Source organism: Crocodylus siamensis, chromosome 3, assembly GCF_052110815.1.
Source record: "Crocodylus siamensis isolate JL-2025a chromosome 3, ASM5211081v1, whole genome shotgun sequence".
Lineage (NCBI taxonomy): Eukaryota > Metazoa > Chordata > Crocodylia > Crocodylidae > Crocodylus > Crocodylus siamensis.
Window position 1 is genome coordinate 220,505,713 of NC_143397.1, and position 18,381 is coordinate 220,524,093.

General features: G+C 41.1%; 1 protein-coding gene across 1 annotated transcript in view; it reads left to right on the forward strand.

Moving 5' to 3' along the window:
* Window positions 1–16,782, forward strand: part of MATN2 (matrilin 2) — a gene marked incomplete at its 5' end in the record, with an annotated part of 105,410 nt that extends 88,628 nt beyond the window's left edge. Inside the window, 14 exons of the mRNA XM_090037709.1 lie at window positions 54–176; window positions 274–396; window positions 494–616; window positions 714–836; window positions 934–1,056; window positions 1,148–1,270; window positions 1,419–1,541; window positions 1,686–1,808; window positions 5,045–5,458; window positions 9,368–9,520; window positions 13,324–13,383; window positions 13,928–14,038; window positions 14,358–14,453; window positions 16,452–16,782. Of these exons, the coding sequence (XP_089893835.1) occupies window positions 54–176; window positions 274–396; window positions 494–616; window positions 714–836; window positions 934–1,056; window positions 1,148–1,270; window positions 1,419–1,541; window positions 1,686–1,808; window positions 5,045–5,458; window positions 9,368–9,520; window positions 13,324–13,383; window positions 13,928–14,038; window positions 14,358–14,453; window positions 16,452–16,504 (1,871 nt within the window). The remainder of the gene's footprint in view (window positions 1–53; window positions 177–273; window positions 397–493; window positions 617–713; window positions 837–933; window positions 1,057–1,147; window positions 1,271–1,418; window positions 1,542–1,685; window positions 1,809–5,044; window positions 5,459–9,367; window positions 9,521–13,323; window positions 13,384–13,927; window positions 14,039–14,357; window positions 14,454–16,451) is intronic.
* Between the last annotated feature and the right edge of the window lie 1,599 nt (window positions 16,783–18,381).

The following is an 18,381-nucleotide window of genomic DNA, read 5'->3' on the forward strand; positions in this document are numbered from 1 at the left end:
TCTGGGCATCTCAAGAAAAAGTTTAACTATCAAATTCTCTTAACAATTCTCAGATAAAGACCTCTGCAACTCAGTCAGCCATGGCTGTGAACATGTGTGTATTAACAGTGACAACTCATACATCTGCAAGTGCCATGAGGGATTCGTGCTGAGACAGGATGGAAAAACATGTAGAAGTGAGTAGCTTGCCATTTGTTGGGGGTTATCCTTGTTCTAGTAATCTGGGCATCTCAAGAAAAAGTTTAACTATCAAATTCTCTTAACAATTCTCAGATAAAGACCTCTGCAACTCAGTCAACCATGGCTGTGAACATGTGTGTGTTAACAGTGACAACTCATACATCTGCAAGTGCCATGAGGGATTCATGCTGAGACAGGATGGAAAAACATGTAGAAGTGAGTAGCTTGCCATTTATTGGGGATTATCCTTGTTCTAGTAATCTGGGCATCTCAAGAAAAGGTTTAACTATCAAATTCTCTTAACAATTCTCAGATAAAGACCTCTGCAACTCAGTCAACCATGGCTGTGAACATGTGTGTGTTAACCGTGACAACTCATACATCTGCAAGTGCCATGAGGGATTCATGCTGAGACAGGATGGAAAAACATGTAGAAGTGAGTAGCTTGCCGTTTTTGGGGGGTTATCCTTGTTCTAGTAATCTGGGCATCTCAAGAAAAGGTTTAACTATCAAATTCTCTTAACAATTCTCAGATAAAGACCTCTGCAAATCAGTGAACCATGGCTGTGAACATGTGTGTGTTAACAGTGACAACTCATATATCTGCAAATGCCATGAGGGTTTCATACTGAGACAGGATGGAAAAACATGTAGAAGTGAGTAGCTTGCCCTTTATTGGGGGATTATCTTTGATCTAGTTATGTAGGCATCTCAAGGAGTGTTTTAACTATCAAATTCTCTGAAAATTTTCAGAGGAAGACCTCTGCAGATCAATCAATCATGGCTGTGAACATGTGTGTGTTAACAGTAATGACTCGTACATCTGCAAGTGCCAAGAGGGATTCATACTAAGAGAGGATGGGAAAACTTGCAGAAGTAAGTAGCCTGATCTTTAATAGAAGATTAAGTAGTAATCTCTCTTTTCCAAGAAGTGTTTTAACGAGCAAGTGCTCTCAATTATTTTCAGATAAAGATGTTTGCAATTCAGTTGACCATGGCTGTGAACATCTTTGTGTTAATATTGATAGTTCATACACTTGCCAGTGCTATGAAGGATTCATATTAAGAGAGGATGGGAAAACATGCAGAAGTAAGTAGCTTGATCTTTACCATACAATTGTGTCTTCAGCAGATAAGGAGAGAAGAAACCTCAGTTTTCTTTTAACTGGAAGACCATCCTTATGATGTTTGCATTTGTAAAAGTGATTTAATTAGCAAACCTTCTTAATAATTCACAGATAAAGACCTCTGTAAGTCCATTGACCATGGCTGTGAGCATGTTTGCGTTAATACTAACAATTCATATACCTGCCAGTGCAATGAGGGATTCATATTAAGAGACAATGGGAAAACTTGCCGAAGTGAGTAACCTGACATTTATTTGCATATGTCATTATACACAAAGAAGTTCAGAATCATTTTCCTGGAATTTTGTCCTTGTAATCTTTGAATTTACAGCAGTACTTTAAATGGGATGCTATATTAAATATCCAAACTATTACCAGGTGAAGATATCTGCAAATCAGTTGACCACAGCTGTGAGCATGTTTGTGTTAACAATGATGATTCATACATCTGCAAGTGTCACAAAGGATTTGTCTTAGACATCAATGGGAAGAAGTGCAGAAGTAAGTATTTTTATCTTTAATACATTTAATTCTGACTTCAGTATTCATGCCTTTTAGTGTAAAGTAAATTGATCCGGTATGGCTTCTTCAAAACTTGTAAGAAATCACAAGGCATACTTGACCAAAATGGAAAATTCAACTTGAAGCCTTTGTAAGCAATACTTGTTAAGAAAGTAAGAAGAATTGGCTTTATAAAACAAAGTATAAAAATCATTATTTCTAAATCTTTTCTTCTTGTTTTTAGAAATAACAAACTTACTCATCTTGTCCTCATGGGTCATGATTTATAAGCCTGTGATCATTCTTATTGCTCTCCACTGGCCTTGCCCATTACATCTTAGAGTGAGCATACTGAACACAGTACTTCAGCCAAGGCCTTACCTATACTAGTTAAAGAAGAGTAATAATTTTCCCGCATATTTTATGCCTGTTAATATACCCTGAATGAGGTTTCATTTTTATGCAACAATATCATATTGCTGATTAACACTAGGTTTGTGATCTACTATATCTACCAGATTCTCCTCTGTAGAACAGCTGCCTAACCTTTGGGATATTAGGTCCCTCCTTTCCAGCAATTAGGATACATTCCTCTTCTTTTATTACTAGGTTTGTATTGCAGCAGGATATCCCCATGAGAAGGGATCTCATGAGCCATCTAGTCTAACTCTGCACAGGCACATAATTTACTGTTCCTATACCATCCCAAGTGGATAGCTATTTAGCCTCTTCCTACAAACCTTCAAAAAAAGTGTCATGGCTTCCCCCGACTGTTGTCCTACTGCTTAAGGAAGTAGCAAGCTGTTCCCTGAAATTTTATATCCTGATCTATAGAGATCGAGGACTTGGTTGTGGTAGCCGAGTGGTCAACAGCCAGTCTCTTCTCCATGGATCAGCTGATTTTACCCTGGTCCCAGCTCTTGCAGTGCTGCTAGCTGCATCTTGAGACTACTAGCTTCCATTTGCATTTTGTTGGAGAAGTGCTTGTGTTGTCAGCTCTCGCACACACAAGCTACCCCCCCACCCGCTTTTAGAGGGAGTCCAGCAGTAGGCATCTTTCACACCTACCTTTCTTTTCTGACAAACTCAGCTAGCTAACTCCATTGGTCTTTTGTGTGCCATACTCTGTTCAGCAGTCAGTAGAAGTCTTTTGCAAAATATAACAAAAGATCACTTGTCTCTTTCTTCAAGTTGTAATAAGCAGCGCAACAATGAGTTACCGTCTAAACAATATAAGAAAGTTATCTTTTAAATGTTAATTACATATAAGCAACAACGTTTTATGTTACTTAAAGAATACAGCTATATCCCAATATGTAGTTGTATTCTGAATAACTATGCCAAATTGTAGGCAGGACAAAGTCCTAGTTGATATTTATATTAAGTTAATTTTTAGAGTTTTACCATGAAAAATATGCTAAATATGTTAATATCAACAAAACAGCCTAGCTGAGAGAGCCAGCAATACAGCAATACAGATGGCCCAATGGAGGCTGCATCCCTCACTACGATGTGCAGCACTGGCTGGAGCCATGCCCCGCTGGGCGCCTGTGCTCTAAGCACCCCACCTGCTACTGCCACTGCTGCCTCCACCTGCTAGGGCTGTGCACTATGGGATGTCGGGGGGGAGCAGTTCCCACACTCCCCCATCCTCCCTCACATACCCACATGGTGCCCAGCCAAGCTCTGTGCTGCCACTACCCACCCTGGGCACAGGCTCTACGCTGCTAACAGCCCCAGCTCCATCCTCAACCTGTACGCTCAGACCCAGCTGCAGCCCTGCTCCTGCTGCTTCCCTACCTGCTGCCCGGAGACTGGAGCCAGCAGGAGACCGGAGAAGCAGAGTAAGTCCCTGGTGGTTTGAGCAGTGGCAGCAGCAACTCCACACAGAAGCTGAATGCTGGCCGGGCCAGTCTCTTCCCCCCATGCGGGTGGAAACAATGCAATAGGGTATGTTTGGGGGGTGGGTGTGTGTGTGGGTGCCTTGCTCCCAACCTCACTGGCAGAAGGGCTGGGCAGGGCACAATTTGTTGGTGGGCTCTGTGGACTGGATGAAAGTGCTTGGCAGGCTTGATCTACCCTTTGGGGCATATTTTGCCAGTCCCTGGCCTAACAGATCAGTACTCTGAGTCTGCTGATCCTGACACTGATAAAATTAATAAGTCAAAGTTAATTGGGTACAGACAAAGGAGATATTGGAAATGTCTCAAAATAAAGGCATGAATCTTATAGTCTTCCCCCAGACAAATTTCCCCTCAAGAATTGGTGTGAAGTTTGATGGTGAATGAATATTACAAGATTTGACCTAAAACTATTTAAACACGTATTAATTTTTTTTTCTGTCCATTCTCAATAAGAGTCCATTTCTATGGGAATGATGAATTTAGGAATAATTATATTTAATCCTCATTAATTTTCTTCACTATTTTTATGCCTTACTCAAGCAGTAACGAAAAAACCTGAAGTTTCAGATGAGAAGACAGCATAAATAGTAACATGAAATAAAAAATATAGTTATTTTAGTAGGATTTTCAGCAGAGAAAAACTTCATAATAAGCTATAATAATTCATTTCTTGTAAAACTGACAGTGAACTATTAGTACATTGATTTAAGGACTAGCCATGGCACTGGTCAAGGTAATATCTAAGATTATCAGTGCATTAGCGAATTTAGCATCACAGCACTCCTGGGACTTAGGAATGTATTACCAGTGATTTCTGTTTACAAAATGGGGTTAAAACACAAAGGGCACATCTGCACATGCACTTACTTCTGCCTGAATTTACTCTGGTGTAAGATACTCCAAAGTAAGGGTTTTTGGCAGCTGCCCACACAGGCGGGAATTAAGCAGCAGATTTGCATCCAGTTCTCTGCAGCCATGCAGTGGGCCCATGGTGCCACCAGGGGGGGCTCCAGGTTCCAACTGGGTGCTAGCTCAGGGCTGGCAGGGATCACTGGGGGAGGAACAATGTCCCCCTGCCCCAGCAGCAGGAAGCTCCTGGCCCTGACTCCCCAATCAGGGACATAGGACTTGGGAAGAGCTGCAGGGTAAGGACAGGTTGTTATTAATTTTTAGTGAGACTTAGGTATCTGAACATCTTTGAAAATTGGGCCCTATTGACTTGCTCAGGCTCACAGGGGATGAGTTTAATACAGGTGCCAAGTTCCAGACTAAAGCCCTAATCACTGGTCTGTCTTGCTATCTTAATTTTTTGCTTTTATTTTATTCATGCAGGATGTACTGAAGGCCCAATTGATCTGGTGTTTGTGATTGATGGTTCAAAAAGTCTTGGGCAGGATAATTTTGAAATTGTGAAACAGTTTGTCTCTGGAATCTTGGATTCGCTTGAGATTTCTCCCAAATCTGCTCGAGTTGGTTTGCTTCAGTATTCCACCCAAGTCCGCACAGAGTTTACATTAAGACAATTCAACACAGCCAAGGAAATGAAAAAGGCTGTATCCCAAATGAAATACATGGGGAAAGGTTCCATGACTGGACTAGCCCTGAAACAAATGTTTGAGAGAAGCTTTACTGAAGCAGAAGGGGCAAGGCCATTTTTATCAAGGGTCCCTCGAGTCTGTATTGTGTTTACAGATGGACGAGCCCAAGATGAAGTCTCTGAGTGGGCTGGCAAAGCAAAGCAGAATGGTAAGCTGCAACTTCTTCGTCACTGTTTTTTAGGGTAGTATTATGAATAAAATGTTCCAATGTACCTTGATCAAGACACTGGCTAATGCATGTACTGCTGTAGCCTCTGCAGGAAAGAATCAGTTTTACCACAAAGAATTACATGTTGAACCTTCAGGGGTTGCGTACTTCAGTACACAGTAGTTTCCTGGCTTACCTTGAATATTGTGCCATGCTTTGGATGTATGCATAGAGGAACTTAACCTGGATGAAGAATTAAATATCACACAAGAAAGTCTCAGAATACCATACATGCACTGTTCCACTGAAGAACCACCTGGCAGAGATACCATATTACATACTACTATTGTTAAAGTACATCACAGATTTGGAATTAATTATAAATTGCTTTATTGTCCCTATCTACTGTCCTTGTGGGGAAAAAGAAGCATGTAGAGGTCTGTCTAGCCGCATGAGAGATTATGCTTAGATTTAAACAAAGACTGGTGATTTTGACCAGTAAACATGGTTCATGGTATACCTGTAAAGTTCTACTCCAGGAGCAAGATGACAGAAATCCATTCTGATCAGTTACCTGTAACAAGAATCACTGTTTCTGCATACAGAGCTGATTGAAAGAATTGCAAACTTTCCACAAAAAAAGGGGGAGGGGATTTTTTTCCTCAAAACAATCAAATTCTGTTTTGTTAACAGTTCTTCTAATACGTGGGGTGATGGACTGTGACAAATACAGTTGCCAAACCCCTAGGGGATATTTGAATCCATTATCACTTCCCATTTTATCACTTGATCAAGTGATGATGCACAGCTGAATGCAAGCAGTGACACCAATTCCTGTAGCCCAGGTGATATCCCTCTTGTAATGAGAAGAAAGGAAGTAAAATTACAAGATGAGAAAGGAGCAGTGGGGTAATGTTCAGAGTAGGGACAATAGCTTGCAGTCTCAAAAATCCATAAAATGCCCCTTTTTAAACTTTTGAAAATTGGACTGAAAACTCATGGTTTTAGTACTGAGACAAGTAGGGTCTGGAAGTCTGCATCAAACCATGCAGACTTTGTAGAATAGAGGATTTGGAGAGCAGTGCAAATCAGTCTCACTTTTACTAAAGAACACATCAGTTTTGGATCACATATACTTGCATGTGAGACACTATGAGCCAAATACCTCCCCAGTGTAATCCCATTGTAGGCTATGTCTCTATGAGTATGAATTTGGCCCTGAATGTTCTGTTACTGATATCAACAAGTCTTTAAAAAGCAACAGACCTCAGCATGAATGGTCCCATTCATTAAACTGAATCAGCCTCTGTAATAAGTTGGATGTTTTATTTTCCTGGCTAGCACAATGTCGGACACAATCTTGATAGAAAATAAGGACAGTGCATAATATAATGTTCAAAGTGGAGATAGACAAGATGCATTTATTATATCATCATGCCCTTCTGCACTGCCAGAAGGGCAAGAGATAGAATTCAGAGTGGGTACTCAGATGTTATCAACCAGTAATAAAGAAGGAACATATGCAAATGCCACATCCTACATCTTATCTGAAACAAAGCATGGAGGCATGGCTATCTGATGCCTTCTATGTGAAGTTTTTTCTTACAAAGAGCTTCCGGCCTTGAAAGATTATTGCTGCATTATTTTTTCAAAACAGCTAGGATCTCAGGCAAATATCATGTATTCATTTCACAGTGACATTTTGCTGATAGGACAAGGCTCAACATTAAACACTATTCTTAAAAATCCTGGGCATCAGTACAGTGAGGGCATTTTCTAATGCCAGGCCTGACATAACCAGAAACAAGTATAGTAGAACCTGGATAATTCTCAGAGTAGGTTCCTTACCCTTTTCTGAAGATGAAGATTTGTGAACTAGTTAGGTAGTTGTTGTGGCTCTGTATACCCCTATGAGGGACTCAATGAGGTGTCATAGCTGCAGCTTTTATTTCAAAGGGCATTCCAGTCAGCCGTGCACAGCCATAGCTGCGCTCCAACTGCGTGGAGAAGAGGTGCCCTTTGGAATATACGCCTTGGCAACCTTCTATCCACTAAGTGGGTTGTGAACTACCCAGCTCTGAACGATTCACGCTCTACTTTACTCAGGTTAGACTACAAGTTTCATGCCAACTGCTGGAATAAGGGATATGAAGAGCGCTCCATCTTACACACAGTGTGTTTGACATCCCTCTCATGAGAGGAACTCGAGAGCTATTTCTCCCAGCCCAGCTCTCAGGGTGAAAAAGAGCATTAATCCCCTGAAACCAGGCACTTCAATCATACAGACCATGGGCCAGATCTGGCTGGTGCTGCTCCTCGAGGTGCCGGTATCCCTGTTTCAATACAATAGCTCAGGTACCCAGAGAGGTAAAAGCCATTGCCTGCCCTTTCACCTGTGGAGTCCAATAGTCCAAAACTGGCCCAGGAGACCAAGCAAGCTAGAAACCCCTGCCTTAAATAAATTTTTTTTTAAAAAGACTTGTGTGTATGTAATGTCCCAATTTCCCTTCTAGGGGCTGTCAGTGCCACTGCTTAGGTTGATCCAAAATGTTCTCTCTCCCTGCATCTGCTCTTTCAGTGCTCTTTCAGGTTCATTTGTCAGTGGCAGCCAAGCCTCTAGGGTTTTTTAGACTGGAACATTTCTGGTTAATAAAATCAACAGTAAAGCACTCCATTACTAGAACAACACAGGCAGTAGAAACCAGCAGCACACTTATAGAATGGGAAACTCCCTTCCTGAGAGCACGGAGGCAGAAAGGGATCTTGGAGTCATTACTGACTCCAAGATGAACATGGGCCGACAATGTGAGGTCACGGTTGGCAGGGCTAACCGGACCTTGTTGTGCATCCACAGATGCATCTCAAGTAGAGCCAGGGAGATGGTCCTCCTGCTCTATGCGATGCTGGTCAGGCCACAGGTAGAGTACTGCGTCCAGTTCTGTGCGCCCCACTTCAGGAGGGATGTGGACAACATGGAGAGGGTCCAGAGGAGGGCCACCCACATGATCCGGGGACAACAGGGCAGACCCTACAATGAAAGACTGTGGGACCTAAACCTGTTCAGCCTTCACAAGAGAAGGCTGAGGGGGGACCTGGTGACTGTCTATAGACTCACTAGGGGGGACCAGAAGGGTTTAGGGGAAACACTGTTTTCCCTAGCGCCCCCTGGCATGACAAGGAACAATGGACACAAGTTATTAGAGAGTAGGTTTAGATTAGACATCCGCAAGAACTACTTCACAGGGCGGCTAGGAGCTGAAACCAACTTCCTAGGGAAGTGGTGCTGGCTCCTACCCTGGGGATCTTTAAGAAGAGGCTTGATGACTACCTGGTTGGACTCATTTGAGTCCAATCTTTTGTCCCGCCCAGGCGGGGGGTCGGACTTGAAGATCTACAAGGTCCCTTCCGACCTGACTTCTATGATTCTATGAAACACAGAACTTGGGAGCTTACTCTGCACTATCTTTCTGCCACTGGTGTGTGCAGCACCTCTGCTGGCAGAGTTACAGTATCTCAACAAGCAAAGGCTTCTGCTGCCATCCAGCAGCCAGCTGAAGGTGTGAGAGACATTACCAGACCTGCAGTCAGCTGCCAAGGCCTATTCATGGCTTCCTGAAGTGCCCTTTGTTTGTGGTGTCCCAGCTGCTATGCAGACTGGCCAGAAGCACATGAGCATGCACGCAGTCTGGCTTACCTGGTGGGGAAGCTGCTGCCACCAGAAGTTCTGGTGGTGGAGCCACTGAGTATATACCTAAGCAATGTGTAGCTGGAATTATCCAAACATCATCTTTGTATCCATATTTGTGATGCTAGGTAATTAATTAATACTTGCATTTTCCTTTCAAATGGGTGGCGGATCTGAATGTTGCTCTAGTTAGTAATAGCATGCATTTTTTTTCTCGCACCCAGGTATAACCATCTATGCCGTTGGAATAGGAAAAGCAATTGAGGAAGAACTGCGGGAAATTGCTTCTGAGCCATCAGACAAACATCTCTTCTATGCTCAGGATTTCAGCTCCATGGGGGAGATAAGTGAAAAGCTAAAAAAGAGAATCTGTGAAGGTAACATATGCCACTTTCACTGAGAAAAAAGGAAATAGAAAAGGAAATACTGTAGCTACTTCTAGTAATGGATTTCAGAACCAAGACAGAACATTAGAATTATGTTGTCTAACCTCCTTCATAATACAGGCCCAGGATATACCACATAGTGGTTTATCTGAAACATGAGAAACTTGAGTAACTCAGCAAGAGTCATACTTTGACTGCTTAACATTTGAAGAACATAAAACCTTAATCTAGGGCCAAAGGCACAGATCATTTTTTCCTTTTCTTTTCTCAATTCCAGTAAAGGTGTTTATAAAACATACACTTTTAAAACCCAAAAGGATTGGGAATATACCCTCCCCCTGTACTGCAGTTAGATCAGCAACTCACTGAACCGCACCCTGCTAAAGCAACATGATTTAATTCATTAGAACACTGGGGAAAATATTCAAAATTATTTATGTTTTATTGAGCAATTTGAATTGCTCTTAGGCCTGTATTAGTAGCTTTGTATTTAAGGGTTCTTTTTAGCATTTCCAAAACAAGTAGTTTAATAGTCTGCCAGCGGAGGTGGTTCAAGCACCTACATTGAACACCTTCAAGAGCAAATCGGATGCTTATCTTGCTGGGATCCTATGACCCCAGCTGACTTCCTGCCCTTTGGGCAGGGGGCTGGACTCGATGATCTCCTGAGGTCCCTTCCAGCCCTAATGTCTATGAAATCTATGAAATATAATCAGGAAGTAAACAGGGAGAACCTCAGTTTGTAAGAAGCCCAGGTCTTTGGCTCTCCAGTTCAGAATCTGACCCACACATTGTGTAACAAGTATGAGACACTCGCCTGTGAGCTCCTTTGTAAAAACAACAGGGAATCTGAGTTGGAAGGGGTATCTGTGCACCAGGGACCAGGCTATGCTCTCTGCCCAGTCAAATACTCCTAGCCCTTAAGTGTCACTCATTCATTCATATATCATTCTGAATCAGGAATCTCAAGAGGTTGCTTCATTTTCACTGCATTTAATCATTCCAGGGGGAAGTTTTGTTTGTTTTTTGGTTCTGCTGTACAAAACTGGCTGGCAAGAGAGCACACTACAGGGGAAAAAGAGTCTAAGAAACCTGTTTACTGTCTAGTCTCTGCCTTTCCTCAATTCTAAATATCTTACTGGTAGGTCCCTCTGATCTGCAGAAAAATAATATGCATAAAATTAATCCTCTTGCTGGACCAACAAACAGCTGATGACACTCTTAAAAACATGGCAAGATTTCTAGTCCAAAATTCTCTGGCAGCTACCCTGCCAATTTCTGTACACCATCTACCCTGGCGGTCCATGCAGAAAATATATCCTTCAGGTAGCTGCAGCACCATTTAATCGCCATATATTTCATTTAGTTTTTCAGAAATGTGACTTGCTAGAAAAACTTAAGTCAATCCTGCCCTCTAGTGTTTTTAAAGTAGAAACTTGTCCTCCAGTATTCAGCAAGCCTCAGTCCCACTAGTCTGTTGCACAGCTTCTTCCCCATTCCTCTCATAATAGGGAACTGACTTGGATTTGTGGAATTCAGAGGCAGCCCAGGGTTTGTTGGATGCTTCAAGACCAACTCCTTCCCTTCAGCTCAGGTCACCAGAAATTCCTGCCTCCTGCAGAGGAACAGGCTAACTGTTCACTTTCATTGGATTACTTTGTTTTGTAACTTTGATTTGTGTCCTTCTTTGTACATCCAGCAACTTTATTTCAGCTTCTCAACTAAGGGATTACTAGATGGTCTCTAGCCGTCTGCTCCCTCTGGAGCTGTATCGGGTGCCTTTCAGATTGTGCAGACAGCTTTTCCTAGAGTGAGTTATGATCTGCCACCACAAACCAACTACCCAAAGTAGGGAGTTTTCAGTCACAAGAAGCTTAAAGCCTTATCCCAAATCCCCCAGCCTGTAGTCATGGTTCTCCCAAGGCAGACTGAACCGGGAACATAACCAGGATTTCCAAGTAGAAGAAAACCCATCCTAGCCTGCTCTTACAAGCTAAAGGGCTATGATTTATATTGTTTAATGAATAAGCAGTACAAAATTGGGGTTCATGGCCTTTTTCCTTTCTATCCTGAGAAAGTGTTTTCTGTGGCTTTTCTCCTACACAAGAAACTGGGCTGTCCTCACTTGACAACTATTAAATATTGTTTTGTTCTCACTGTTCAAAATGTGGGTGTATTTACTGATTTCATAGATTTCATAGACATTAGGGCTGGAAGGGACCTCGGGAGATCATCGAGTCCAGCCCCCTGCCCAAAGGGCAGGAAGTCAGCTGGGGTCATAGGATCCCAGCAAGATAAGCATCCAATTTACTCTTGAAGGTGTTCAATGTAGGCGCTTGAACCACCTCCGCTGGCAGACTGTTCCAGACCTTGGGGGCTTGGACAGTAAAGAAATTCTTCCTTACTGAAGATGGTTAATTTCCTCATGGGCTTTTCTGTGGTGCTTATGACTATTTTATGGGAGCGCTACCCAATTAACTAATATGAATTAATTTCTTGTCACAGCACTCTTGAGGACCTGATAATATTCATAGTTAACTGGTGTTTGACTGAGTTACATAAACATATAACATCAAAAGTAATTTTGGGTGCCCAATTTCAGACACCCAAGACCTAACTTTTCAGTACTTAGCACTATGTAACACTTATGTGCAAACCACAGTTCCTATTATTTTTAGTTAAAACAGTTCTCAGCACTTCTAGAAATGAGACCCCACTACTTGAAGTTAGGTGCCCAGAACAGTGTAGGAATATCCATCTGATCCTATCAGCCCGCCCAGTCAGTGTGTTTATAGCACTTAGCCAATAGCACCCAATAAAGCAACGGAGGTGGCAACACATCCATCTGTTTGACTCCCCGACTAAAGTGACCAGACCCTCATTTACAGCCAAGTCAACTGCAGTTTCATTTATTCATTATACATGCCCAAGACCAGCTTTTTTAGTTGCTACGACTTCCAAGACTTGACACCAGTTTATATTCTATATGAGAAGAAGATAGATATGGAGGTATTGCTGTGGATGCAAGGAAAAAGTTTTTCACAAAATGCAAAAAACCCAGAGGGCTCTTGGGAAATAGTTCTATCATTTCTTGTAGTCTTTAGCCTTTCTTTAGAAAGTTGCCAATTTTCATTACACTCATAGTTGTAAAGGTCTTACTTGTCTTGCTTGGTCTATCCAGTGTACCAGTTACTACAGGCAAGATGTTAAAATTCTGGAAAACCAATCACAGAGGGAACAAAGGCTCCCGCTACAAAATATCTAGTGGTATTAAGTGTGGGGAAATGTACCACTCACATCTGAGGAAATAAAAGCATCTACAGTTCTTGCTGTGATGGAATTGTCAGTTATCCTAGTGTGGTAGTTAAAATTCTGCTTTATCCTGCCTTCCCCTATCCTGTGACCTGCCAATTGCTACTTTCCATTTTGATGAGAACTGTGAAGCAGAATGAGTGACTTGTTGCCTCACTCAACTCCCCCATGTTAAATGAGAACTCAGCTTCAGTAAGTTCTCTCTGAAGGCAGCATTAAAACTAGAAACACTACAGCAACAGAATATTTCTGGTAAGTAGAGCTAAAAGGTTCTGTTAGAGCACTTAAGGGCAACACTGCCTTTTCTCCAATTTACATGGTAAGAATCATCATTACCTACTCACCACAAACAGGGAGATAAGCTGCTAGTAAGAAAAAATCTGTTCAGTAAAAAAGGGTCTTATTCTTTATATCAGAATTTTGTGCACAGTTACATTTCTCTGAATATGGTCTCATTCCATTTTGGTAATCATTTCTGACAGCTGTGGAAGATCAGGATGCATCAGCAGGGAGCCCTCCCAAGCCTGGTCAACATTCTTCAGGTTAGATGCTTTAACTAGGTGATCTGCTCCCCTCACCGGTGTCATGTTGCCTCCCTCACCCCACTCCAGTTTTCTTTAGGGTAAACCAACCACCTAGACAGAGACTTGGACAAAGATCCTCCCCCCACCCCTGAACTTCTGCAGTGATGCTCCGAACCTGTTCCAAAGCCGCATGCTCTCACCTTATCACCATGTTCATTTAGATGCTGTTACTTCTCTACCCCAGCTATAGTTAATTTTATTTACAATCATGTCAGTCAGATCCAACATGCTGGGGACTAACAAACTCCATCTACAATCCAGGCCTTAATTCACTACAGAGTAAATAGATGTTGTTTTTGAAATCCTCAACTTCTCTGGGTAAAATAAAAATCCATTGAGTAGTACTTCATAAATAGCTCCCACTAAAATGGATGAGTTCACTTACTGAAGTCTGGCATAAAAGTGTGGCATAATCTAGCCTTACATGAAGTAGCATTGTCAACAAAAAAAGAACAGATGTGTTGTATAATCTCTGTTTTTCGGGGTGTTTTTGTTTTTGCAGGACTTGAAGCTGCTACCATAACCATCACAGACCTCCTGGCCTGCTCCAATTTTGCAGTACACCACAAGTATCTTTTTGAAGAGAGCTGGTCAAAGACAACAGGCACATCAGGTAATTGTCATTTACATCTTTAGGCACCAGGCCTTTTGATCACAGATTAAGAAAGATACACAAAGTTCGGAAAATCTTAGACAGACACCTGTGCCATAGCAGCCCTCTATTACCGGTTTCTTCATGTTACCCTAGTTAACTCTTCCACAATCCTCAATTAATGCAACTAATTCTACACAATTAGGATTTGTTAAATGATCCTTTTGGTATTATTCCATGTTTCAATGCAAGGAAGCTACATTGAATATATTGTGGATTAGTAGCTTCACTACCGTGTCATTTTATGTATCACAGCTTTTAAAAATGTTTGTTTTTCCAGCAAATCCTCCAAAAGATAAAGACCACTGCAAATGTGAAAGTCTTGTGACATTCCAGAACTATGCAACCACTGAAGTAAGAAAACTAACTCAACGATATATCCTTTCTGAATGTTTCTTAGATCAAAGAAATAACGGAAGTTATGCAGAAGGGGAAAAAGGTTAGAGGATGCTACCCAGAACCATGCTTTTGTAGTGCAAAGTTTAGAGTATTCTATGACCCACAAAGCAGTGCGGTATTAGGAAAGTGAGCCAGAGGCAAGGTTCTTAAGATTTTGAATCAGCCGCTCCTTCAGGAAAGGGCCCAAATGTTCTTTAATAGAGTTCATCTTCATTGTTCATAACACTTGAATAGCAAACCAAAAATCTTTAGAGGCAGTGATGAAAATGGAAACTGAATTTGACCAGTTATCGGTCTTGTGTTATTCTGTTTCATTCAGAACACTGGCAGAACAGAAGGAAATGTGTTCAGATGAAAGGAGTCATTTAAAATAATATTCCAAATGAAAAAAGCATTATACCAGAACAATCATGCTGATTTTAAAAACAAGCCCTATTACTTACAATGTTAAATACAAAAGTGTTGAATATGTGTATACTTTTCAGAGGCCCCATTACCTCAGTGCTTTGAAAGAATTTTCCATGAGTTTGTGAAAGGTGTTTGGGTAGTCAAATAAGACACCCTACTCACTTTTCTCCTTCAGTAAAGAGAAGTATTGAGGATGAAGAACAGTAGGTAAAAAAACAACATCTAGACAGAAAAGCAACATTTTTTTCAAGGAGTTACACATGCATGCAATCTTTGCCAAAGCCAGCCAAAAGGTGGCAAACACCAAAACGTGGGCACAAGAACCACAGCTTCCTAAAGCATGACTACATGTTCAAAAAGGAAGCTGAAGTAGCATGGACTCTAAAGGCTTAGACCAGTAGTTATCAACCTTTTTAGACCCCTTAGAAATGTGGAAGTGCCTGCTCCTAGCTTTCACTAAATTTCTTGACCATGGAAAAATAGAGCAATTCTGTTGCAAGCAATTAAGACCACAACAGGTCACAATGTTTTTGATCATAACCAAGCCCTGACAGGATGTGGAAAGTAAATACATTTCTATAGCCCTTCTTACCTATGTGGCCTGATCCAGGTGATCCCCAAGAATACCTCCTGGCTCACCCCAAAGACAATGGTAGTGACAGCAGCTGCTAGTCCTCTTATATGTTCCCTCCTCTAAAGTGCCCCAAGCACTCAAATATGGATTCAAACTTTCTAGCTCAATAAAAAATTATCTAAAGCAGTTACACATAATTTATCTTCCTGTACACCCCTTGCCTAGATGTAGGACAAGGTTCTTTTTTCTGTTGAAGCACTTGGTTTATAGCGGGTTACAACTGCTCAACACTGAAACCCTGTTTTATTTTAGCTAGTCCCAAGCATTGTTCATTTAGTGGCAATACAAGCTTATTTTATCCTGTTTTTTAATTAACCAAATCCCTTAGTAAGTAATGGCCTATGGCTTGTGTGCAGACACTTGTTTTTATTCTAAGTTAGTAATGGTGTTGCAGATAAAAGGAATTCAAAATTTTTTTGTAGCTAGCAGTATTATTTAGCTGTATAGCTCCTTGTGCTCTTATGGCTAGGCCTGTAAACCAAAGGAAATAGGGGAAAAACAAAAACTTGAGGCAAGCTTGGTAATATGAAAGCAAGACTACAAGCCCATAACCACTAGCATTTTATGGAGAAAAACTCCACGCACAATTGTGTTTTTCATTCTGTAACAAGTCTGAGACATGGCAGCAGCAAAAAGTACAATGACAGTAGTGTCAGAGTAACATGCCAAAATGCTGAGTAAAAAAAAATATGAAAGCTGTGATCAAAGGCAGAGCACGTTTAGCTTAACTATAGCATTTAGCTCGTTAGAAACAAGTTTGTAAGTTTAACATGTACTGATCTGGTCATATTACTACCTTTTAGAAGAATTTTACCTCCTATATTTTAGACTGAACCCCCCACCCCAAAACTGGATTATTTTAGATGGCAGGGCAAACTGTTTTATGATAAGTCACATGCAAGGTATGTTTTTTCTACCTTAACTTATGCCTACTGGAAGAAATAACAAAGAGGATGGAAGCTTTGGAAGACAGACTAAGATACTGATGAGCATTTCTTAACAAAAGTATATAAACATGTGGTATATTTATACAAGTTGTTAACAGAGCTATTTTGTTAAAGCCATTCAACGCTACATAGCACACTTCCTTGTGTCCGAGGATGAAATGTTTTTGGGCCCAATGTTTTATATGCTGAGTTTGCATTGATTGCAGATAAAAACTGAGATGAGCATATATAGTTTAGTAACCAGCCAAAATTCTAAGAACGCAACAGTGGAAATAAGCTATGCAATGATAAATAAAATGCTCTTATTTTTAAATGGAGAGCTTCATGGTGTTTGTGGGCATTTTAGAACACTACATTCATCAATTTTTAATTCATTAGTTGCACTCTGCTCCTTCCCTCATATTCTAAAGGTAACAACGTTGTGCAGAATGAATTGGACTTTAAAGGCAAATCCCAGGTTGGCTATGTTGGAGATTAGGCAGAACTGACTATGAGGGTCGGTCAGGCATTGGAACTGGCTACCTAGAGAAGCATCCCTGAAGTTTCAAGAGCAGTTTAGACAGACATTTGGCTGGGATGGTCCTGCCTTGAGCAGGGGGCTGGACTAGCTGACCTTGTGAGGCCCATTCCAGCTCTACTTCAGTATGATGTGTAGAAAACTAGTTTTGTAGTTTTTCCTCACTAATTTTTATCCCCAGTATAAAATTTGAGTTTTATTTGCTTTCCAGTTAAATACATATAACAGAACCTAAATGAAAAGTTTCTTGTACCATTCCAGCAGCTTGACTTTCCAGGATCAGTCTGCTGCCTCATCCAGAACACAGATGATAGTCTTACATTGCCTAATGCTTCAGTCCTTGAGCAAAATCCAATAAACAGGCTGAGCCCAGGAATGTCGAGTGTTGGTCACTAGATTCTTGCCTTGTACTTGTTTGTAAAGCACTCGGAACACTACTACTGTGCTCTATTACAATCATTAATCCACTCTCAGTCATCATTGGCAGCTGGGTACAAATCAAAATAAAGGAACTCAGGATGTGCCTGGAGGTTTTGAATATCACTCCTTTCACCAGTGTCCCAAGCTACTCCATGTCCTGCTGGACATCAATTCCAGATATCAACTGTTCCCAAGAGCCCTACTGAGAAGTTCAGAGACTCTACCAAGCTCTCCCACCTACTGTAACATCCTTTCTGCTGTAATGGCTTCAGAATTCAAGTCTATTATACAAAGTGTGCCTAGCCTACAAGTGGAGAAAATATGATAGGGGAGCCACATATTATAATACACACACAAGCAGCACAGTCTTAAATGCACACACACACACACACTAGCAGAGTACAAATTCTAGAGACTTCTAATAGTAGCATTAGTTACAAAGTGGGCTTCCTCATAGGGCACAGCACAGCACAGATGAAGATTCCCAACAAATATTCAAAGACCTCATGTTCCATATGTCAATTTCAAGTTTAAGAGCTCTCATTTTTAGAGGGATAATTTCTAGAAGTTGCTTTCAAGTACCTGAAGATCTTTTGTGTAGTCATTATAAAAGATCTATGTCTAGATCTTGCTATGCAAGTTCTCCACGTGTTATTTTCAGAACAATTTTCCACTCCAAGAGAACTTACTGCTATAAAGAGTTTTCCTGCCTCATGGTCTTATTTTGGTTTCCTGCAGACTTATCCAAGCCTGTTAACTGTGTACTTTAATGATGTTTTAAAACTTATGGCGTTTTTTAGCTTTCTTACCCCAAGCTATTCTTATTCTACTCCCTCAACCCTGACCATGAAGCCCAAAGCTATTTATGAAAGCTTTTGAATAACATTTTCCAAAGGACAAAAGAGTGATCAGCTTGGCAATGGTAGGTATGAGTCTATTGCACATTAACTGCCCAAAACCAACATAACACTATACAGAC